At 39.4% G+C, this 24767-nt stretch overlaps 1 protein-coding gene across 1 annotated transcript in view; it reads left to right on the top strand.

The window, feature by feature from the left end:
- MEMO1 (mediator of cell motility 1) overlaps positions 1–24477 on the top strand; it is a 28220-nt gene extending 3743 nt beyond the window's left edge. Inside the window, exons 2-9 of the mRNA XM_055725964.1 lie at positions 8553–8634; positions 10903–10971; positions 12914–13026; positions 14361–14472; positions 15433–15575; positions 16746–16822; positions 22330–22434; positions 23780–24477. Coding sequence (XP_055581939.1) covers positions 8553–8634; positions 10903–10971; positions 12914–13026; positions 14361–14472; positions 15433–15575; positions 16746–16822; positions 22330–22434; positions 23780–23911 — 833 coding nt within the window. The 3' untranslated portion in view covers positions 23912–24477. The remainder of the gene's footprint in view (positions 1–8552; positions 8635–10902; positions 10972–12913; positions 13027–14360; positions 14473–15432; positions 15576–16745; positions 16823–22329; positions 22435–23779) is intronic.
- The last annotated feature ends 290 nt before the right edge of the window (positions 24478–24767 follow it).

The raw sequence follows: 24767 nt of genomic DNA, 5'->3' as shown, positions 1-24767 counted from the left end.
TGTTAGAATGTCACACCTAACTATAAATAAACAACTTTGTTGTTACTGGAAGGAAGGTGAGGTCCCAAGCAGGAAGCTCACTGCTTCCTACTCACTTGATGAAGTTGAGAAGGGAGGCAGGGAGAGGAAGATGGGCTTTATGGTGGTGTTAGCATTTCATTTCCCGTGTGTTCTTCATCCATAATGTGCCGTTGTAAAGAAAAATCTAAAAAGCAAGTTCCTTAAGAAGTTTCTGTGCTTGAGTTCAGTATGAAGAATTTGACCAAAATAATCGTATCTTGTCCTTGGGATTTCTTGGTGTGGGGAACTTCACATTCGTTCCATGTCAGTCTGTGTACCATCTTATTGGATTTTAGATCTGGACCTGTGGAGCATTTGTCTGGCAGCAAACTGATGATGAAGTCTGGTCAGTTGTTCCTCCTCCTACTTAGCCACAGCACTGGATATGGGAAGCTTTACAGCTGAGCTTCCAAACTGAAATAGTGCTGTGACCATTGCTGATAGTAGGCCACTGGTCTAAATAACCTATGTTTTCTCTTGCAGACCTTGATCTGTATGTCTGCTTTTAAAAAAGTTAGAACTGGTATGTGGCATGCCACTGCTTCTGTGGACTAGCAGCCTGGTGTATGATGGCCACTAAAATGCTTGCAAAAAATGAGATAAAAGCATACCATGTAAATAAAAGTATCACCCTGTTGCACTGCTGTCATGTGGATTGTTTAAAAAAAAAAGTAAAGTATCACTGTTGTGTGGTGAAAAATATTACACTCTGATTTATTTTTGGATGAAAGTCCCGCTCCTGCTGGGTTAATTCAACCACCTAATGTCCAGACCTCCTGAGAAATTGATTTTGACCAGCAGGGGGAAGAGGAAGATTAAGGACAACTTGACACAAAAATGGCATAATTTTCCATGATTTTGAATGCAGGACAGATACATTCCTAGATACAAAAGGAGCAGCTGAAATATAACAGGAATGACATGCTGTCCCAAGCACGGACTATTTGCATGACAGGGTGTGGATGCTGTCTCCTGTTTTACTCCTCTGTGTGAGTAGATTCTGTAAGCGCCGGACCGTTCTGTGGGGAGTCAATCCATACATTCCTGAAATGAAAATAAACACTAGTGTATGTGCATCTTTTTTTCCTTTATAGCGTGCCATTACAAGTGAGATGTCACGCATTGGGGCGCCTAACATGGCTTATTCCGTGGCAGCTGGCCCGCCTTGCCTGGCTGCTGGAAGTGCTAATTGAATACTGTACGAGTCTTTATTAAAAGCATTTGATGAGACTTCTTGTTTCAACTTTTCCCCAGTCAGCTGCATGCTGATACAGACAAAATGCAAAGGTTTTTAGCAGGCTATTCCACATCACAGGAGTAAAATCGAATCAGGAGTGTATGTGAATAACAATACTACATGATGTGAAACTTTCCCTGCAAAATGACTTTGTCATTATATTAGGTATGGCTGGTTTCTCTGTTTTCCTTGACCAAGTCACAGTGCTCAGAGGTGTGCTTTGTGGTAGCCTGTGCCAAGTCATTTGAACTAGGAGAACCTTAATTTCCATACGCTTATTGATGAAAATGTGAGTCGGCAGAATAATTGCTGCGTTGACTTGAAAAGGCCATTGCGTTTATTGCCTTCAAAGCTATTTGTTATGATGAACCAAGTAAATGGCCTGTCTGAATGTTCGAGTTTAAAGTTCATAGTACTCTTGAATTCAGAGTTGGATTTCTGCTGCCTTGGCGTGTAAGTGGAAGAACCCCAAAGGAGGTAGGCACTGGCATCTCGTTGCTAGCATTTGTAAGGATTAAGCTTCTGACTTGTTTGGACAAGAAAGGCAAAAACTTCCAAGTAACTGGCTGTCACGGCGGCCAGGGTTGTTCAGACCTTGTCTTTCAGGCTGAGGTCTGCACAGTGGTGTCTAGGTCACTGGAAAGTACAATACTTTGAAGAACTTCTGCAGATGAGAAAAGAAATGAAAAGGCAGTTGTGTGCCATGAATGATCTGTTGAGAAATGATGTTCAGTCAAAGTTGGCCACTACTTTAGCACGTTTGCGGTCTCTCCTACTCCTTTGTAATTCCCAGTAAGACCTGCATTAATGCTTTTGTGCCGAGTACTGATTTTTCTGATGCCAAAACCCACTGTTAATAGCTCCGTGAGGTAGCCAGCTTCAACATGCAATCGCAGTGTGATTCTGCAATAGTACAGCTTTTCTCACTTGCACCTTCTGGGGCTTGGGGCCCTGGAGAGTGGCATGATAGTGTCTGTTTTAATGAATAGTGATGTGATCCCAGCACTTGTGTGCTTGTTGGCGTGAGCTGGAACTTCTTATCAGCACTGTAGAAAGCGTGTGCATTGGTTACAGCTGTTTCTGCTCTGCTCTGATGATGCTGAATACGTGTGATGTGTTCACCAGGCCTGCTGCCCATGGTTTCTGAGGGCAGGCAGTGCTGCTGGGGTGGCTTCCACTGCCCCTTGGCGTGGCTGCATCCTACCTTACAGCAGAAACCCTTCTCTGTAGTGTGTTGGATCTGAGTCTCGGCAGCAGCTGAAGTGGCTGGAAAGGAATAATGTGTGCAATCTTGTGTGTTGTTGGACTATGAATGCAGATGAGGGGTTGAGGAAGATGGTCCCTATATCATAAAAGGGTCTTTTTATGAAAGTGCTTAACTCTGATGTGCCAACAACCCTGGCACATTCCCCAGAATGGGAATAACTCATCACAGCTCATTCATAAATGTAATATACAAGTAATGAATCACTGTGGTGTTTGTAGATCATCATGGACAAATGGATCCAGGAAAAAAAGCAAAAAGCTTGTGAGGGTCACTGAAAGGAGAGAAAGTTTTGACCTGATCTCTGTTGTAGTGAAAGGAGCTTTCTGCAGTAGGAGGATAATTAATGTACTGATCATGAAATCTTAATGTTGTGACATTAGCTGGAGCATTGCAAATACAGCTATTAACTTAAATTCTTACCTTGCAATCTGTGAACAACTAATCGTAGTGTCTTGTAAATTTATAAAGCATTTGCTTTGCAGTTTTAAATACTAAATGCAATGTTTCTCTCCCTTTGGTCTTCTAGCTTTTTTAGATGTTTTATGGGGAAAGTAGATGTGTCATTGCTAGCTCTTTTATGAATTAATCATGGAACACAGTATTAATACGCAGACTGTATTATTTAACATTGTATACTTCAAAAGTATACTGGAATAATTTAAAACACAATTTGCAGGCTATTATTTCTAGCCGAGTCACTTAAATACAGTCAGAATCAAGATATTCCAAGTAAAGAACGTAGATTCAACTTTTACTGTACAACTAGAACTGAAAAAGAGCTTTACATTTGATGCAGTCCTGATGTTATTAAAACAGGCCTGCAAGTATCACTTAGTGAATACTTTCACAAATTCAGATTACATTTAGCATGTATTAGAGCCAAAAATCACTTTTCTCAAAGCTATAAAATAGACGGTCATTTGTTTGGATCTCTGAGTGACCTAACTGCCAAGGTATTCTATCAACCAACATGCACCTATGTCATTTATATTCTTAATGAGTGGCATTACAGTTGGATTATTTATTTCTTAATAACTTCCAGTAAAGGAAATTAAAGAGCTAGTTGGATACTGGAAAACTGGGACATGCAAGTGAGAACTGCCACCAAAGAAGATTTCAACATTTCTGTTGTGGCTTCAGTATTGTTTTCCCCCATTCAAGCATTACGTGCTGTTTTATGGTTGTCTTACAACATGTATAATGTTTATGTAGCATTTGTATAATCTTCATTTCTATCTTAATTTTATTTTTCATGTAGTTTGTGTAAGGTAAATTTCTGCCTTGCTTGTAGGCTGATGCCACTGTTTCATCAGTATTCAGTATTGGAAGAGAGTATACGCTAGCAGTAGAAAATGTGCCCATCAACGTGAGTTGTTGGAAATCACCTTCTGTTCCTGACAAATCCTAGTCTTTGCATAGATAGGCTTGTTCTTTATTCAAGGATTTGGCTTTTGTTGCAGTGAGAAAGAAAGTTGTTTTTTAAAAATTTTTTTCAAGTGGGGTCTGTGTTCTTTAAAATAATCCTTTCTGCAATTTTAACTAAGAAGAGAAACTAGTTAGTCCTTTGTCATGTTTCAGATTGGAATTTGACAATTGAATGAAATGTTTTTGACTCGCCTTCAAAGTTGCGGAGAGAGGAGTTCCTTTAGTTCCAGTTATTAAACTAATTGTGTGCCAGCCCCCAAAGTTTCACTGTTACTTACCTGAATTTTTCTGACGCCTTACAAGAATAAAGAGTTATTTACTTGGTACATATGCTATAGTATTTATTAGAAGTGTTTTCAAGGTGTAGGTGTTTTTATCAGTGTGTAAAGGTAATTAGAGGGAATAAGGCTCAGGAAAAATATGTTGGCTCCTGTAGGGTAGGAGACAGTCTTAGACAAATAAAAGCTGTCAGGTAGAAGCGTGAAAGCTGGGGACTGCAGTGCTCCTGTCGTCATGCTCCAGCATTGCTGCAAGTGCTGTACACATGGAACCAGGGGAGACCTGAGCAGTTTTCTCTGGTGCTGCTCTGAATTTTGGTGGAGGCTTAGGCTCTTCCAGTAAAAAAAACATTCACTGAGACTGAGGATGCAGAGCAAGCACGGCGTCTCCCCTACCCACATGAAAAGGTAGGTTTTGCACTAGTAATGGTGGCTGCTGGGACCGGAGCAAGTTCCCTTTATGTTGTGTTGACACTTGGCATATAAGCACTTCAGCCTCATGTGAGAGGTGAGCTCAGCTGTGGAAAGAATGTGCTGGTTTGGCTTAACCCACAATGCCCCTTGACAGCTGTAAATTGGGGTGATGAACCTCAGCATGTGAGTACTGGATGCCTTTGTGGTGTTATTCATGGGGTAACGCTGGCAGACAGAATGTAGAAGGATTCCTTCTTACTTGCTGTAGTGCTTTGAGGGGGGATAATGTTAACTGTAAAAATAATTTATCCTTTTAGGCAAGATATTTGAATAAATGTTGCCTCTAGCTGTATCCATAAATTTGTCTGTTAGAGACTTGGCCTGTGCCTGCCATTATTTTTAATTTGGCATAACTTCAGCCGGTTTCCAAAACAAAACAGGATGTGAAATATCCACAGAAAATGTCAGCATTCTTTTGTGACATACCTATATTTATACTTTACTTCATAGAATTGAAATGCAGATCTCAATGTTATGTGCTTCAGTGAAGCTCATATTTTGCTGCCTAATCTGCCTTTAATCAATAAAAGGTCTGATCTTACAGTATTAATGCTAAAGCGTATTGATTGTTGCATCCAGAAGGAAGGCTTTCTGTCCTTCTGTCCCGGTTGCCCTTAAAAACCCGGTGGCCCTCATCCTGCCAGCTTTCTGAAGCTGAGCTTTCCACCTGCAGCTCGGCTCGCAGCAGGGACCTCTCCCGCTTCCCACTGCTGCCAAGGAGGATCCACGCAGGAGGATCCACGCAGGAGGATCCACGGGCGGCACCGCTATTCCTCGCCCATGTGTTTGTCAGCTGAGGAGATGGATATTTGCTGCAGTTATCTCAGTGACTATTTGCAAAGACTTTTTACCGATTTAACTTAATTTACATATGAACTAAACTTGCTTATGGAGCTCTTCGTCAAGAACCTACTCATCTCCTATAATACAATTCCATATGGCAGAGCATATCTACTGTGGTAATGTGGGTTTATTTATATTTTGTATATCCAATTCAAATATTTTGACTTTAGCCTTAAGCATTGCCATGTTTGAGAAACTGGAAGGAAAACTTCACTGAACACAACAAAAAGTTGACGCAAATTGGGTAACAAGAAAATGACAGTTTTAGAATAGCCTCTTTAAAGTATTTGTAAGCATAGGAAGCTGCATGTAGACTGTACTGTCAGGTCACATGGATGCTGTTTGGACTTTTTTTTTCCAATTTTTTTATCCCCCTTTAGCTAAAAGGTCAGGTGGATATGTTGTACTCTCCATTCTCTCTTTCCGTTAATCCTTTGGAGAGAGAGATTTGATTACATGTTTTAATAAAATAGTACAAATAAGTATCAGTTGAAATGGAAACTTACATTAGGTTGAAGTTAATGATTTAAAAAGGCACCTTGTCGTTGCATAAGTGAAGAAATCTGAAAGCAGGTGTGTTACCTGGTCCTTAAGTAAACACTGACAGAAGTTTAATCCCTTGGGTCATACAGATCTGTTGTTTTCCTGCCTCTAGGAAGAAAATATTTGTTGCTTTGTCAGCGCGTGTGTCTCTAATAGCAGACTAAGCAAACATGGGCATCTTACTCTGCTACTGCCCTGTAAGAGCAGAAGTTTTGGCCAGATTTGACCAATCATAGGAAATGATGAAGGATTCTGAACTCTTTAAACTGTTCAGCAAGTTAACCTGATGTGACTTAACCAAAGACAAATCGCATTAACCACCTTCTTAATGAAAACCCCTTGCTAAATACGGGATGGAGGAAGGCCAGGCCCTGTGCCTTCGTGGGGAAGAGTGTCCCCAGGCTGTCTGGCTTTGCTTGGGAGTTTCTGGCCTTTCTGCCATGGTGCTGCCTGCAGACCTTTGAGGAGAAGGGCTCCAGTGGGGCAGAGTCGTGCTTTGTTTAAGTCTCTGGATGGTAGGTGTTTGGAAAAAAAAAAAAAAAAAAAGCAATAATTTGTCCTCCTGTAGAGCTTCATTCAGAAAGTACTTTATCCTTCCACCCTCTTCGGGAGAATTAGGAAGTCAAATTTTTTTAAGTGATTTGTGTCTTCACTGTTAAGTATATAAAAAATAAAAGTGGTAAGACTGTTACAGAGTACTGTTTTGTTAGTTTCCCAGTAGCTTATGAGGAGGATGGAAATAGAGATCTATTTATTTTTACTTCCCCAACAGCCCCCATTTTCTAAGATGTCATTATCCTTATTGCTATTTCATGTCTCTGCTGCTTGTAATTTGCCCAAGCAACAGAAGCAGCATAACAAAATTGGTGTATGCTTTTTTGACGATTCCATCATTTCACGAAGTCGCTGTGCCTTGCCTTGTTGGAGCGACCAAGGCACTGGAGGTGAGTGTAGGCTTAGGCAAGCGGCGCTGCATAGCCCACCTTCTTCATGTAAGAAGGCAGGGTTCTTTGGAGCCACAGAATTCATCTTTTTTCTTGTGAAACACGTGAACTTTAAGTTTTGTATAAAAATTGGTAGCTTTGACATGCACCACACACATACACCACCACCATCCCCGCCCCCCCGCCCCGGGTGGAGAAGGCTTTTTGGCTAATCACTGGTGAGTGACTGGATTCTGCACGAGTTGACATCTTTGTTCCAGTTCTCTGTAGTTCTTGTCAACTTTTCGGACAGCTGTCAGCTTGAGGTTTGAGCTGTTTGGAACATGGCTGTGACATAGTTTCAGGTATTTAACTTAGTTTTTGCCTTTTCCTGGCAGTTGGTGGGTTTTATACTCCCATGGGGAAGGTGCGGAAATCTACAACGTGCATGGTAGAAACGGCATATTGCACCACACTGTATAGATAAACTCTGCTGACATAGGGTTCTGTCAAAAGTGTAGTGTCAACTGAAGAAAGTGCATCTATTTTTCTCTTCTAATGATATGTTACTTGTAACACTCGCAGCTGAATGAGTTTTACTTGAAAGTCTTCATACTGCTGTTCAGTATGGAGAATGTTGCACTGTATTAGCCAGCCTTGCTTCTTCAGGAATAGCTTTACAGCAAAAGTTCTTTGTGATGGGAAATAACCAAAATGCGGGGGTGGGGGTGGGGTGTTAATGTGGTATTTGTAGAAGGCATTTTTATCACCTGTCAGCTAATTGAATTGAGAATATTTGCCGCTTGTCAAAGTATAGAATTTAGTTTAAAAAAAGAAGTTAAATGTTGGATTGACCAGTTGTGATGGTTAATGTTTTCAAGAAGTTGATCACAAGTTGCTAAGGCATTAGTATAAGCATGCTGGCTTCTCATTTTAGATTTTTCCTGTGTATTTACACTTTTTCCAGGTGGCACTGTGTTTTGTGTTCTGATCTTATGCTTGCCTAATAATAATAAAGGGCTAAATACCGTAGCCATCAGCTACCATGTCAGTACGTAACGTCTTTGTATTATAGCATCTTCCTGTGTCAGGCTGTTTGGGTATAGGTTGTCTGAACTTTTTACTTCTGTATTCTATAAATATGTTTACCAGAGCAATCAGTCATCTGTTAGCCTCTTTTTTGAGGCCAACAGCCATCCTTTCTAATGGTGAAATGATATGTGCATCAGCCCACAGAGCAAGAAACTGTAAGTGTGTGTTTGGATGTACAATAAACATGTACAATAAATGAACTTCCTGGACTAGGAGGCTGAAACTTTCCCGCTGTAACCTTCAACATTACAGGCATGTTGGGTTTACTACTTTTTTTTAAGTTGAAGTTTAAACACAGGCTTTGATGTTTAAGATGATTTTAAAACTGTTGGACTTTTGGACTTTATTTGTTAATTATTGAGGTATTTTAGATTCTTTTATGGCTTCAGTATTTCCTTGCCTCTTCACAGGACCCCAGCTGAATGCACAACTAGAAGGTTGGCTTTCTCAAGTACAGTCCACAAAAAGACCTGCTAGAGCCATTATTGCACCGTAAGTTTGAAATCTGTTTTTAGCATATATAATACTTGGTGGTTTAAATGCTTCTTTGAGTGATTTGGAAAACTGTTGAAAGCTAGCATTTGGGTGAAGGGTATGTCGTGTGATTTCTAACTAAGTATTTTGGATATGACATAAAATGGAAGAAATCTCTGCGCTTTTTGGTATATATGATTAATTTCCTTTTGCTGATGGACTGGAGACTTAACATTCACTTGTGATCCAGTAAGACATGTAAGAGGTGTATTAGTGGAGTGGTAGCCTGAGGTGACAGCTTTTTCAATGCACTTCCAGTATAGAACAGCTACATCTATTAAGAAAACCAAACCAAACAACAAAAAAACAACCACCAAAAAAACTTAAAAAAAAGAAGCTACACAAAAAACCAAAACACACAAAAAAAATTCCACCATCCCCCCCCCCCCAATCAAAACTTAGAAATGCTTAAAAGTGATGAAACTGTTCAGTTACTCAAATTGGTTTACTTTTTTTATTTTAGTTTGGTTTTGTTAAGGTTTTTTTTTTTTGTCCACAGCAGAAATGAGGATAATCTAAACTATTAATGTAGAATTCAGTTTCCTGAGGATAGTTGAGACCTATAATAAGAAAAGTATGTTGGCCATTCCAATTTATTATGAGTTGGAAGGAAACACTAGAAAAAGCACCTTAAATAGGATGTTTTTCCTGTGCTAACAGAGCATTGACATAATGTTTGAAGTATTCCATAACAGTATTGAATGTACAGAAGAGATTGTCCTAAATATGCCTTAGTCTTTCTCTCAGGAGTGTAGGAAAGAGGCCTTTCAGCTGCAGGTCGGGTCACCTGGGTTGTCTTTCCAGAATCACTGGGGACCTTCCCGTGGTCTCACCGAACTGTTTCATTAACTGTGCCTTTGTTTTCCCACCTGTAAAGTGGGATATGGCTAATAATATTTTTGTGGAAGACTGAGGAAGCCTGCAGCAGAGGGCATCTTTTAGAAGGCTCATTTGACATTGTCAATAAAACGCACCTTGCCAGCTCACTAGGTCTCCGTCTCCTGTTTATTCCCTTAGCGTGTATGTTAGTACCTTTCTGAGCTTTTTAAAATGAGTGAGGTAAACGGTAATGAAGTAAAACCCCAGGGTAATTTTGAGGATAACTTGTTCCAGGTGTCGCTCTGTGGATGAACATACGTGTAGGCGAGCATACATACGTATAAATAAATATAAAATCCTCCAGTGCTGTTAATGGGGGACTTGTATCTTCAAACACACTCTGTGTCCCTGGACTTGCAGCACGTATTGTTTGCGGTATCTTTGCATAGAAAGATCACCTGGAAAGATGTAGTTGGGGGTGTTGCACATACTTCACTCAAAATAAAAGGTAACTATTGACTTAGGGTCGCAGGCGCTCCAGGTGAGCCCTGGAGGCCCAAGCACTGTGCCGTGTGGCCATGGTCTTCTGCTGTGGACGTGGTGCCGAGTGAGCGTGAGCTGCCCTCCACCAGCTGGCTGGGACTCTGGAGAGTGAATGTTCTCTGGAAGTAATGCTTTTAGCAGTGTAAACTGAATCTTCACCTGTTTTTAACAGCCTTGAAGGGAATGGCTTTTTAGGTTTGGATGTAATACTTGAAACAAGTAGTCGGGATAGTTATGAATGTTTTTGGAGTGCACGCAGGAACACGGGTCGAGAAGGGCTCCAGGCCAGAGTGGTGGGAAGTGATAAAGCATGTTTTGTGTTCTTAGTGAGAGCAGCTACCGTGCTGCGTTCCGCTTCTCTCCTTGTGCCCATTAATTATTTTGCTGAGGTGGTATTCTTCAATGACAGAGCGTTTTTATTCTCTGTATATCTGCTGTAATGTAGTTGTGTCTCTGCCAGACCCCTCTACCGTCACCCTGCTCAGTTACAGAGCATGGTTAGCAGAGCTTTCTGCAGCAGCTTGCTACTCCCTTGTCCTCTGGCTGCACTCTTGATACTGCGCAGTTGTGTTAGCCTGCCTACTGGTTACCTTTTATAAATAAGGAAAGGTGCTTTGATCTGGGGGCTGGCTTACTAACTTTGAAGTAAATGGTCAGTGATAGTTCTTTTAACAAATAGTCTCTTGTACACGCAGTACTGCAACAGTGCTCTCCAGCTCTTTCAGGAGTTGATTTTTGGACCGCTTTTAATATTTCTAGCTCATTGGGGATAAGTAATAGTTGGTATCTTAACATTTATTAAGAACATCAATGATGCTAAGCAATATTTTAACATGTTAACGTTTTGTACACTCTGATTTGTAGCCATGCAGGATATACCTATTGTGGATCTTGTGCAGCCCATGCTTACAAACAAGTGGATCCTAATATTACGTAAGTATTGAAGTTTTTCTTTACAAAGCATAAGTCAATGCCATTAGAGCTCTCTGAGGAGTTGAATGTTCTTTTTACATTGTACAATGTACAAGGTACATTGAGTACCTTGAAGTACTCAAATTTTAATTTTGTACTTTCTTTAGTCTTCTATGCATACCTTCTGTTTTAACACTATAAATGTTCAAATTGTATGTTACAAAAAGAAAAAAATAATGTAGTATTGTTGAACTTGAGAATGTAAAGCAGTAGTTTTCACAAAATACTGAGAATTGTTGGTAACTAATGTTTTAGAAGGGAGGGGTTAAAGGTGTTCTTTTTGCAGGAAATAACATTTAATGTACTTTATTGCTTGATGTTCCAATGCTTTTATAAAGGCCCAAGCTGGGTTGTTTGGTTTTTTAACTGGTGGCAGGGTGTCTTTGGTTTTTTGTTTTGTTTGGGTTTTTAAGTGTATTAAAATATTTGATCATGATTCTGCATTGGTTTTTCAGTGCAGGATTATGGGCTGAATACTACCAGGATTCTCTTCTGCTGTGGAGAAAGTGACCAGTGTGTGTATATAATATTTGAAGTCAGTGAAAGTTACTTGTCATAATAATTTTAAGTAGACTTGTGTTTTTAACAGCTCAACAGTTAAAAAAAAAATTAAAAATTGAAAAAAAACCCCCAACATGCTACTGAAGTCTGTGCTTGCCTCTGAAAATACGAATCCAGTTATTCTAGGTTAAAGGAATGTAATTCTTATGTGTTCTGCTGACTGCAACACTTTTTTAAATGACAAAAATTTAAAACATCTCCAGTATTTACTCTAAGTATGTATTTTGCAATGTTAATAGAAAAACTGGCTATGTCTGTCAGTTGCTTATGAGATAGCGTGTTGTAATGCTCTCCAAAGACAATGGTTTTGATTCTTTCTAAACTATTGTAAACAAAGTGAAGACGGCTTATGGTGGGACAGATAACTAGGTTCTCTGAAATTTCTAGGAAAAGTTGTGTTCCCCAGGTTCAGTGTTGTGAAGTTATTGATAGAACTTTCTGGATCATTTGCTGTTTTACCGCATGGGATGTTTAGTCTTTCAGCTGAACTATTGCACGTTTGGATATTTTGTTTCTATGAACTTGGTAAAAAGTTTTAGTATAGCTTGCTATAGCACTCCACATACAAGGGAAGGAAAAAAAATCTTTACGTGTCTCCCACCTCTTTTGTCAGTGCCAGAAACAGGCTGATGTGATCCTGAATCTGAAAAGATTCATTTCCTATAGGGTTTAGGTTTTTTTAATTTACATCCTGTGGCAGGAGACCTTAATCATGATCTAATCAAGAGGCAGGAACTGAGGACTTGATGGAATAACATCACGATGATGTGTGAAAGCTTGCAGTGTCAGCTAAAGCTGCAAATGTGCAGGTCCAAGTCCCTGTTGTTGATGCAACAGCTGGATAAAACTGACATTTGAGAATGACTTAGATTTGGATGTGGTGAAATCTGGAGTAAGGCTAATCACGTAAGTAAAAAGCTCTGAACAGATGACAAACCCATGATCCTTGCTTGAGGGCACATATGTGTAGTTGTGGAGGGCTGTGTTAGTCCAAGGAGAAAGTCCAAAAATCTGTTCTAAGGGGCTATAACACATCGGTCAGCCTCCAGATGAGTCCAGTCAGACGGATTTCTAGCTGATGAGTGCCATCTGATATATAACCTGTTTACGAGCTTTAAGGCTAGGGGAAGCTTTATTGAGCTGATCTCATGATCATTTCTGCGATACTGAGCAAGGCTAGGCCATGAGTTGATCTGTGGTCTTACACCCCGAGGAGTTAAACTCTATTGGTAACCACCAGAAAGCATCACTTTGTACGTTCTTATTAAAGTTGTTACTCTGAACCAAGTCTCTGTACAATTGCAGCTGTCTAAATTGTGGGCTTTTGTGTTAATTGTTGTAGCCGAAAAATTTTCATTCTTGGGCCTTCCCATCACGTGCCCCTTTCCCGATGTGCACTTTCCAGTGTGGACATTTATAGAACACCTCTGTATGATCTCCGAATTGACCAAAAGAGTAAGTGATTGATAAAGCTTACATCTTGAAGATTGCCGAGGCTTGAATATTAACTGTGGTACTGCAGCGCTGAGGAATCTCTTGTTGGGCGCTTCGTTGCTTTTAAGAGGCATACAAGTATAAATCTGTTTTTACTGCAATGAAAGCTAATTTCTGAAAGATCCTGGTGGTTGCAGGCGTTGCTGTATTATAATCTTAATGTCTCTCTTGCTCCTTCGAGTAAAGAATTCTCAGTCTTTGCTTATCTTTTCCATTATGAGTGTGTGCCTCTTGACAAGCGATCTTTAAAAGGGGTCTTAAAAGTAAAAGCTGTTACATTTGAATAATAGCCCACTATGCACCTGCTGCATTGTTCTGTGAAGTAGTCTGTCTGCAAAAAAATAAAGTGCTTCAGTTCGTTTGAGTTTATTTCTGTTAGAGGAATAATAGAGGAACAACGAGCTGCTTTTATTTGGATGCGTTGTTGTGCATCATGACTTTTTGTACCTAGAACTTAAAAATTGTTAGTCCATGAAATACCAGTCTTTCAGACTAAGCTTGAACGTGTGATGAAGGTAAATTTGAAGTTTTGACTTTCATGTATTGTGAGGTATACTTAAATAATACGATATCTTTTTCAGAGGGGCTAATTAGCACAAATGTATTGCTGCATCGTTATGACTGTGATTAAGCAAGTTAGTTCAGGCTTTCTACCCAGTGCCTGCAGAAATCCCTGTAGGTAACAACTGTTTCAGTTGCAGTAGAACTCTCCTTTATGGAGTGGAGGAAGAGGCACAGCCCTACATCAAATTCTTCCTCCAGTGGAGAGTTTTCAAAATGTAGAGATGACTGCACACCACCAAGCGCACTTGAGAGTAGAAAAATAACTTATATATCTGGATTACTTAACCAGTTTTCACTGTCTGTAGATTTCATGATTCGGTTAATAATAAATTGTACTTAATAGTAATGCATCCAGAAAATTTTTTTAAACCTGTGACAGTGTAGTTTGTGAAGATAAGAATTCAGTGACTGGGTAAATGCATGCATATTTTCAAATATGTTTTATTTGGGTTACTTACATTTTGTATCATAACTGAAAATCTTTCTCAGTATACTAAAAAGGTCACTGTTTTAACACACTTATTTTAACAACTGAATCAATTGTGTTTGTGGCTTAATGGCTTGAACTTAATTTTCATCCTGAATTTATTTAAAAACAAGTGGTTTATGGTGACAGCCCTTGGAGGGAAGTAATTTGTTGTAGTGGGTTTGTTCTGATAAAGATGGACTGTAGCTTGCTTTACAGTGTTTAAAAAAAATAGTAGTAAAAATTAATCTTTAATTCATTTCAGTTTATGGAGAATTGTGGAAGACTGGAATGTTTGAGCGTATGTCCCTACAGACAGATGAAGATGAACACAGTATTGAAATGCATTTGCCTTATACTGCTAAAGCCATGGAAAGGTACTATGGCTAATTACCTCTACAAGAATGAGCATTATGTGCATTAAGTGTTTGAACTACATGTGAAGTGCAGTAGGAAGGAATAATACCCTTTATGGTATATAACACCCTATGGTATATAATACTCATGCTCCCCCACCCCCCAATAAAAATCTTGGGGAAGGGAGAATCAGAGACCAGGATTAGTTGCTGTAACAGAAACTGCGAGCAGAGCAAACGCTGGAATGATGAAATCGGAACACCTCTTACAAACAAGTTTATATGTTTATATTGACTGAATAGAGATAATATTAGACATGCTTTCGTGAATTCTTTTCAATAGCTGATTATTATTTTTTTTGCAAGGCATTTCTGAAAAGTTCAAATACTAATAGGTGTTTTCTGTGGGATTTGAAGCATGTTTGGAGTCTTAACACTGATTTTGAAATCAGGCTTCTGTTTACAGCTGCTATTTCAGATGAGTACGTTGAATAATTTTTTCTTTGAAGGTGGTAATTTTTGTCAATTTGTGGTAGGGTATTTTTCTCCCTCCTGTGTCTTTTTTGTAACTTTTCTTCCATAGTACTTGTAATTTTTCCTGGAGTATCAGTATACATCTGGGTGCTATCTCGAGCATTTTCATAGATGTTGGAAAACTAGCCAACATTTGTGCAGCCATCTATACAGAGAGAAGAGAATTTGTACTTTATTGCTGGTTTCATTGTGTCCTTTCTGTTTGTTTTTTTTGTTTGCCTGGTGTTTTCACTTTGCAGCAAAGATAAATACTGTTTGGGGGGATTTTGTTTTCTGAAATTCAAGTAGTTTCAGGTTCTAAAACAACTTCCTAGTATGACCTTACCAAATTAACTAAATCTTCAATTCAGTAGTGCCCTTGTAAAACATTCTGCAATTTCAGTTAGCAAGCCCTGAAAAAACTTCAGTTGTTACTTGAATTACAACCTCTTTTCTTTTGCTTATAAGCCATAAGGATGAGTTTACTATTATTCCTGTGTTGGTCGGAGCACTGAGTGAGTCAAAAGAGCAGGAATTTGGAAAACTCTTCAGTAAATACCTGGCTGACCCTAGTAACCTCTTTGTGGTTTCTTCTGACTTTTGCCATTGGGGTAAGTTTCACATCTCTTCATTATAACAGTATGATGAATATTTTGTAGCGATTTTCAAATACTGCATTTTATTAAGCATTGAACGTTTTAACTTCCTGTAAATGTATCTTTGAAACTTAAATGCCTTTGTAAAGCTAAAAAAGGATTTTTTTAAAAAATCTGGAACAATAGATGAAAAATACTAATGTGGTAATGTGTTTTCAGTGTAGTGGAGGAAATAAATGGTACAGGTGTTTGGGTTTATATGCATCTCTTTACTGTTGCAGTGAAGTAAGTGTCTGAAGTTTCTTGCTCTTTTTACTCTTCTTTTAAGCACCTCAAAGCAATTTGCAAAACTAATTAGCTAAAAATTCACTGGACATGGCAATATCCCTCTGATGGAAATAAGTTTTGTACGTTTTGCTGCTGGGTAAGATAGCAGATGGAATATTTATGCCAATTCACCAGAGCTATCCCAGTTCATCTTGGTGGCAGAGCTATAAAGACTCCAGAAGCCTTGACTTCTGTCCTGCTTTAACACTGTATTTTTCTTCTAAGTGTGATAATAGCTGGAAAAGGGACTGCTTCAGAAAGATACGTTTTATGTTACACAACAGACCTTCTTCCCTTTTTTCATTGTCATCTTTGGTCAACTTACGTAATTAAGTGCATATTTTACTTGTCTTTGAATTGTGGAATAGGTGGAGGTATGTAAGAATGACCTGGGTTCTGTTGTGGCTAACGAACCATCTAGAACTGTTCACTGAATTACCATGAACTTTTTCTTTTAACCGTCATTTACTGTGGGTATTGTTGTGCAAGCAGAAGTAGCCTGACTCCAGGGTTGACTTTGTCAAGAGGGATAGCGAAACGAAATGTTGCTTTACTTTTTTAACTTTTAGAATTGGATTCCAAGGCAATAACAGGCAATTAATAAGCAATACTGCAGCGTCAGTTCTACATAGTAGGATTTTCTTTAGGAATATAGCTGCCTATCATGTATTTTTTGCATCGCTTCTGGGCTGCTACTTTGATGATTGCCCTAGAATTTCCTCAGTGGAGCTAAAAAGTATAAAATAAATGAAGATTACGACTTTAAAATATTATAATTTCAATAATGTAGTAAGTACTAGGGAGTGTTTTAGCTACGATTTTTCCCTTTTTTATTTTATACATGATTTTTGTTTCAAGGTCAGAGGTTCCGTTACAGTTACTATGATGAATCCCAAGGAGAAATTTATAGATCCATTGAGCACCTAGATAAAATGGTAAGTTTTCAGATTTGGTGGAACTAACTAACAAATTTCTCCTGTACATTACATTTCTTTGAACACTTAGCAATCTCTCTAACAAAATATTATAGATTAGCTATTTTATTGAATGTATACTTTCCTTTGTTTACCACGATAAGAACGTAGCTGTTGTTTTTAGCTAGTATCTTCCATTTTACTGACTGCGCACCATATATTGCGGGTATAATCTAGTAAGCGTAATTTATGAGAGTAAATGCATGTTCACCTACCTGAAATGCCCTAGTGTAATGTAATTCCTGTCCACATACCCTCTTGTGTTTTTGAGGAGCTGCAAGAGTTATGAGTTGAGTACTGGGGTAGTTCAGGCTTGATAGCTGTGATACCTGCATATCAAAAGACCATTGTGATTATGCTAATGGTTTCAGCAACAATCTTTTTGAGGAGGAAAGGCTGTAGGGAACTGTGCTGGCCCGGAAGGCGAAAGTCATAGTTTCCTTGGGAATAGGCTTCCCCCCACCCCTTGCTCTGTAGCAGGTGATGGGGAAAGGCAGTAGACCATACCTCATTCTGGGTTTGGCAGACGGCTGAAAGGAGAGCTAAATACGTAAAGATCGTGATGCCAATTATGTTGCATTTTCTTTGCAGTCACAGGAGCCAAGGGTTTATTTTTAAATGAGAAAAACCCTGCATTAACGTTCGAGACTATACTTAAGGCACAGAATAGAAGTAACTGTTCTGGAAATACGTAACCTTAAGATTTGTTTTAAAACTGTTTGGATCATTTATGTAACTTCTGTAAAACCTGTTAGAAGAGAGAACTGTTGTTCAGGGCATGTTAATTTTTTTCCTTGTCTTGAAGGAATAAATCCTATCTGCTGGAGGGATATCTGGAGTTGTTTGCTTTGCGTATCCATATTAACCTCTTTGTTTTTCCACTATTCATCGCTGGAATGGAAACAGTAAATAATTTGCCTTCATTCTATTTATCCCATTTTTATTAATTCTTGTTGTCAGTTGAGAGGTTTCTCTATAAAGACAAGTGTTTCTGCAGGTCAGAGTGTTTTTGCAGGAGAGCAGATTAAGGTGCACTAGCAAACATTAGTTTCCCCCTGTTAATTTCTGTGGTGAAAGCTTGTAGAAAGACTGGAATTTGGCATTTAATTACTTTTAGCTGAATACATTGCTGCACCAAGTCTTTCTTTTGATAGTTATTCAGCCAAAAGGATATGACATTTGCTGTAGCATTGAAAACGTCTGCTGTGCAATGACTGTGAAAATACTGGTTTTCAGTCTTAACTGGAAAACTAAACATGCCGCATAGTGGTATACTGCAGTTATTTTTTGTCTGTTTATAATGGTTCTATATGTGAACACATGACTCTGTGTTCAAACTCTGTACAGAGGAGGCTTTGCTTTCGGTGAATTTCAGAAATTTCTTTTTAGCAGTATTGTGGGTACACTTGGGATGCTATCTACAATGCCACGAAGATCTCCCTGTCATGTTTCTCCAGCTTTTGGAAGGAGTTTGTTCAATTTTGTATGCCCCATTCAGTTACTTCATGTTTCCTTAGATAAGCATTGAATTTTTTTCATTTGGCATGCTTAAGGAACTTGTATTGTAACCACTAGGCCTCTCCACAGAGAAAACAGCATTAAGATAGAGACAAAACCATACTAAAACCATCAGAGATTTTAACCTCTGCTATTACTGGCTAATAATTTTATTGGACCTATCTAGGAAAGCAGTCGGCTGACTACTTGGTAAGCAGGAAGGTATTCTGGGTTAAGATGAAATTACTTTTCCTTAGAAATGCCCTTGTGGGAGGACAATAATCTCTTCCTTATTTAGAATGGACCTTAAGTACAAGTGCGTGATGACTTTCCTGGCTGGTGCCTAAACCACGCTGAAGGCTTTGGGCATTGAAATTTTACGAACTTGGTAACCACTGTAAGAAATTTTATTTGCTGTGATTTTAAGTTAGAGCCCCTAGACTCCAGCATTAAAAAAAATAATACAGAGTAGTAAGTCTTTCTGGGCAGACATGGGCTTCTCCATGGCAACCCATGGTGTGACCGCTGTTACCTTGGGGGTACCACAGCGCACCTTCTGAGGTGATGGAGAAAGGAGTAAACAGCCCCATGCTTCACGGGGGTACCTTGGGGAAGAACCCTCAAATGAAGAGTTGTAATTAAGCAACTGACATGCAATAATTTGTTTGTATATCATGACCCGATGCCTATTATCTTTGTAAATAGAAGTGGGGGAGTATGCTTTAAGACGTTGTTGAGGAGCAATTATTTTTTGATTATGGCTAGCCAGAAAATGCAGACTGCTCGCTTCAATCTTCACTGCCAGATTGCTCATTTTATATCTATTTATGAAAACTTAGGCCTCACTGGAGTCCACAAGCGGATTCTGTTACCCTGAAGGCTGACAGGGGAGGCTAACGCAGGTGCTGAGCAGAGCGGTGCAGGAGCAGCCTGCGGCCGTTGTGCCGGAGCTGTGCACAGCACGGGTGGCTTCTGAGCTGCTGGGTTCTGGTGGCTTCTGCGGTGCCACTGCAGTGTGCCAGCACCTTCCACAGTGCTGCAGCCTGGGAAGGCTTCTTAGCTTGGGTGTAATGCAAGACTGACACTCTGCCTGGGTGCCCAGCTCTCTGCTCTGCTGTGCCCAACCAGTAATTTTCCTGTTGTTTTTTTTTAATCTTCTAGTCTGAGTGACTCACACATGCAAGATGGTTGAACTGGCTAGTGCTAAGACCAAGTTTGTTTCATCTTCCCTTAAGTATGCTACTAGTTATTTTTTTTTTAAGCGTGAAGAAGCAGCTGAAGTAACTGATTGCAAACTTAAACTTGACCAGCCGAAGGATTATTGGAGTATAGTATAAAATAAGCCTGTGGATTGTGGTTTGGGTGTTTGGTTTTTGTTTTGGTTGGGGTTTTTTTGTAAGCTTGTAGATACTTGATCCTATAGGATATGATATTTAAGAATGTAACTGCTTTTAATCATATTGAGTGCACTGTGCTAGGATATCGTAGATGCCATTTACAGTGTCTGGTTAACTGAGATATGCAATTTCTGTGTGGTGCCATAATAACCATGTGATAAACTGCAGAACTGTGTGATGTTTGCATTTTTATCATGTGGGTTTTGTCGTGTATTTTAACCCTGTTCTAAACCATGCCTGGCTGAGTTATTTTGAATACTGAAAATTATTAGCCTAACACTTCTGCTTTTTAGAAAAATAAAACACAACCTGACAAAAATGTTTCCTTTGTTCCTCAATGCCATTTTAGACTGAGAAACAAGCTTGGTAGTCTTTGCTCCTCTGCCACAACGATTTTTAAATCCCAAAGATTGAAAAGTTCAGTACAGCTGAATGCTTATAGGATATGTGTTAATACCCATTTCCTATGGATTTTCTCCAATCTGTGATGTATGGAGCTCTGTTAGCATTTGCTGGGATGAACTGCATAGCTCTAAATATTTTGCAGTGCTGAACTGTGCATTGAAATAAGCTTACTAGGCATTCTGATAAATCCACGTCCATTCATCTGAGACAAATGCTCAAATGCCTCTGCCCAGTATGTTCCAGTGACTTATAGCTACGGGTCTTTCAACTGAGCAGCCATTTTCATTTTTTAAAGTCATGAAAGGGTTTACAAATGGATAAAATACATTCTCACAAGCTGTTCAGTATCTGAGTAAGTTCCTTATGCATGTTTAGTTTCACTTGAGTATATAGTTAAGTTTGGTTCTGCTCTCTTTAGCTGTGTATTAACATGTACAATGTACAAGTAAATGGATGGTTCAAAGATGTGCCGCTTAAACTTTAGAAATGCAATGGTATCTGTGCAATCACTGCTAGTTAGAGAATAGCTACCTTTATTTTTTGGCACTCATTTAGGTTCTGTAGATCTGGAGTGAATAACAGCTGTAATTACCAGCCAGGGGTCCAACCATCGTCTCAGTGACCCTGGAAAAACTAAGCTCTTGCCAGCAATTGGTCAGCATAGTTTGGTTTTATTTTTCCATAAAATTTATCTCTTTCTGAATTCATTTTATGTCTGTTTTTATTTAAAAGTACACAGAGGTGGTGGTTATGGTTGTCATTTTATAATCCTCCCTGTCTCTCCTGGGAACAGCTCCTCGTTGTAAGCTGTGATCCAGGCTGAATAATTAGCGTATCTCCCAGATCAGCCAACACCCTGGCAGAGTACTTAAGAGGTTTCATTCTTGAGGTGGAGACTACAGACAGACTGGCTGCTTCCTGCATCGTGATTTCTCCTTTATCACCCACCCTTTCCCAAAAGCATGGGAAGGGCTGGGACAATTGCAGAAACCTCAGGAGAAACTCTCTCCCTTTCTGCTATCAGCCTCCCATTGTTGCCATGCGAAGTCTATGGTTATTTCCAGTCTTTAAGGAAAGCCTTTTGTTTCATCAGCTACATATAAGAAGCACAGCTATGTGTCTTGCTGAATTACTGTCTGGAGCTCGTTTACCTGGTGAAGGGTATTAATCATTTTCAGAGGAAGGAAACCTACAGGAGGAGGATGGAGTCCAATACAGGCAAAATGGCAAAACCCATGATAAACCCCAGACAGTAATTGATTTAGACTTGCTTTAAAGTACTCTGATTGTATTAGATCTGCTCCGTGGGGTGGGGTAAGAGTAGGCTGTATCTGGAGTTGTAGGGTTCTTTTTGCTTTTAAGAACGCAAATGTTTGTATACGTGGAAGGTTTTGTTTTCCGTACATGTGGTGGTTTTCATAGTGTGACTCCATGGGATCATGGGTCTCGCTGTAGATGGAGAAAGGATGTATATATGTGACTGCCTCGTGTGAAGTGGAAGCGTCACCTCCTGGCTCTGTACGTCGTTCCTGTCGTGCACCGACTTTCTAGTGCTTTAGGGATGTTCTGTTTATGCTCCGAGCAGATGGCCCGTTGTTGTGGTTTAACCAGGACACTAGTCTGTGCCCAGGTCAACTGCCTTGCATGCCTGATGTGTCAGGGATACGTTACACTGGCTGCGTGCTTGAATTGCATGTGTATATCGATGATTTGTCAAGCCGTTCTGGACATGCAGGCAAATACTCAGCCCTGAGTTCTGTTATCAGGGAGAGGAGATGGAGGCAAGATTTCGTCCTGCTTTGCCCTTGTAGTAAATTTGTCTGGTTATTGCTGTACAAAATTCTGTGGAAGTAGGGCACCCTTGGAGGTGGGGATCAGCTAGTCTACGGGAGGAGCTTCTTTAAGATGAGCTTCTCCGGTATCTGCAAAGACAGCTTCACAGATCTGTGGATCACTGACAGCTTTGGAAGAGCTCCTGCACTTTTAGTTTGGCAAGGGACGGCAGCAAGGTGACTACAAGCTAGAGCTCACGTGCCGAGATTCCCTTGATACCCTTGATACAAAGTAGAGGTTTTTTACTCCTGCAGTATTGTGTTGTCATAAATAGGTGATGTATAAGTACCTGCTTATGAATGTGAGAAGTAATCATTGCTATCGATTCTTTTTCAGGGTATGAGCATTATAGAGCAGCTAGATCCTGTATCTTTTAGCAATTACTTGAAGAAATACCATAATACAATATGTGGAAGACATCCTATTGGCGTATTATTAAATGTAAGTAACTTCGGATTCGTGGAAAATTTTAGCAAAATGCTGAGATTTGTTTTAAACGCTGTATTGCTGGAGTATTCCTTAGTTCTGAAATGGCAAGTCTTGAATTAATTTATTTTTCCAAGTGTTCTCAGTTTGGTCTCCAATTTCCATGTCCTGCATATAGACAAATGTAAGCTCTTACAGGGGCTGAGCATTTTCAGTTCCCCAAGGGAGATGAGGTACCATGTTCCTTTTGAATGTCAGTGAAATAGAATCACTCACTTTCTCTTGGCCCTAAATAAACAAAGAAATAAACCCATCTCCCTGAAGAAGTGTGTACTTAGTCTTTTGAGTCAGTACTTACAAACACGCCTGTATTTTTTCTGTATTGCTGTTAGCTAGCTATTGAGTGCCATGTGATGTCTGGCAGCGCTTTTGAGTTTTGCAAATATGATGAGAGATTGCCTCTGTAAGTATTAGTGCAGTGCACCGTTAACTCATAAATTAATGGCAATTAGCGCTCAGATTAACGGGTACTTTCTAGTTACTGTATTCTGCTTTGGCGATGCAGTGCAGACATAAACCTGGCTTAACTTAGTTGTTTAAATTGGGTCGCAGCTGCTTTACAGCACTACTGGAGTGCTGCAGATCTGTCATACTGCTTGAGCGAATCTCATTGCATTTTCACTGTAATTCAAATCTGAAGCAGGAAGCGTGCTAACCTTTTTAAAAGGGAAAACTTCAGTCACTGGAAACGTAGTCTGTATGGAGAACAGATAGGGGAACCTTTGAAAGTGGAGTCTATAAAGGTTTGTATGAGCAGTGTCAATATGGGGGATGCATGCAGCAAAATTCATGTGACAAATCTGCAAAAATATCCAACTCTTAACCCCAGATAACGATTATTCTTGTGAATCCGAGCTGAATTCTGCTTAGTCACTTTTGCCAGTTGTCACACTTTAAATAATCGTGGTACGTTCTTTTTCGTTAATGGAAGAAATACAAACTAAAAAGTGTTAATAGGGTTGGCTTTTTTCCTTTTACATCTGTGTGTCTGCATGAATCCCCTCTGGAACCGAAAGCATTGTTTGTAAAGGATCTGTTTCGAAAGGTTACTGAGTATTGCTTTGTAGAACTGCATGAATGTACATAGTGCAGTGGGGGGAGCGTCAGTGAATGAAACGGCACAGAAATGGGTTAGGTCCACACATCACTCGGAGGTGCTTATATTATTGTGAGACATGGTGCAAGGACACCCGGGGAGAGGGCAGAGGAGTGAGATGTAGAAAATGTCATAATTTCATTGATACCTTTTTTAAACAGCTTTTTTTTTTTTTTTTTTTTTTTCTCCCTTCTCTCTCTTCAGGCTATCAATGAGCTCCAGAAGAATGGAATGAATATGAGCTTTTCATTTTTGAATTATGCTCAGTCAAGCCAGTGTCGAAACTGGCAAGACAGCTCAGTGAGTTACGCAGCTGGAGCACTTATGGTCCACTGAACCGCTGAACGCTCAGGGATGGCACCTGCACACACGCTGTATACGGGGTCCCAGCCTAGCCCTTACAAAGATACAGTCCCTGGTCTTTGGGTATACTGAAACCTCAAACTAATAGAACTCTCTTCTTTTCTAGTAGGTGTAGTCCTTCCTTAGTTTCAACTCATTTAAAAAAAAAAATGCTTTCTTGTTTAGGACAATGGAAGGAAGGCTGGTATCAAAACATTTTGTGATTATTTTTTTTTTTAAAAAAAAAAAAGATAATGGCTATGAAGGCATGGTGGCAGACAGTCCTTACAAATACAACATGTAAAGCATTTACCATATCCTAAATTTGCACTCTTTGCAGACCTGTGCACATGTACTCAGCTTTCAGAATAGTTTTGCAAGTTGTAAACGGAAAAAGGGGTGGAAGCTTTTTAATAAAAGAAAAAAAAAAGGAAAACAACGCATTTATAAATGATCCTGTATTAGAATATAATAAAACTCCAGTATAGTCAGTTACTACCCGTGATGTACAACAGATATCTTCTATTTTAGTTGCTAATAAAGGGCTACACAAACCAAAATAGTCTGATTTAAACTTATTGCTTTGTGTTCTGTATGTGGCTGCTTGTCATTAACATCCTTTTATCCTCAGTTCTTATGCTTAAGAATTCAGCCATTCTGTAAAATACTTCAGAATGTATTTTATACTCAACATCTGTTATGAGTACTTAATTTACAGATTTTTTTTTTAATCTTAAACCTGCACTATGAGTTCAGCTGTGCAAAAGAATTTTAAAAACCTTTTGTATATTCTAATTCTTTTTATTTTACAATTCTCTATATAGTAGTATCTTTTAGTATGTGGTACAAA

Source organism: Falco cherrug, chromosome 13, assembly GCF_023634085.1.
Source record: "Falco cherrug isolate bFalChe1 chromosome 13, bFalChe1.pri, whole genome shotgun sequence".
Taxonomy (NCBI): domain Eukaryota; kingdom Metazoa; phylum Chordata; class Aves; order Falconiformes; family Falconidae; genus Falco; species Falco cherrug.
Note: the sequence above shows the minus strand (reverse complement) of the source record. Positions and strands in the feature narration are given on the sequence as shown.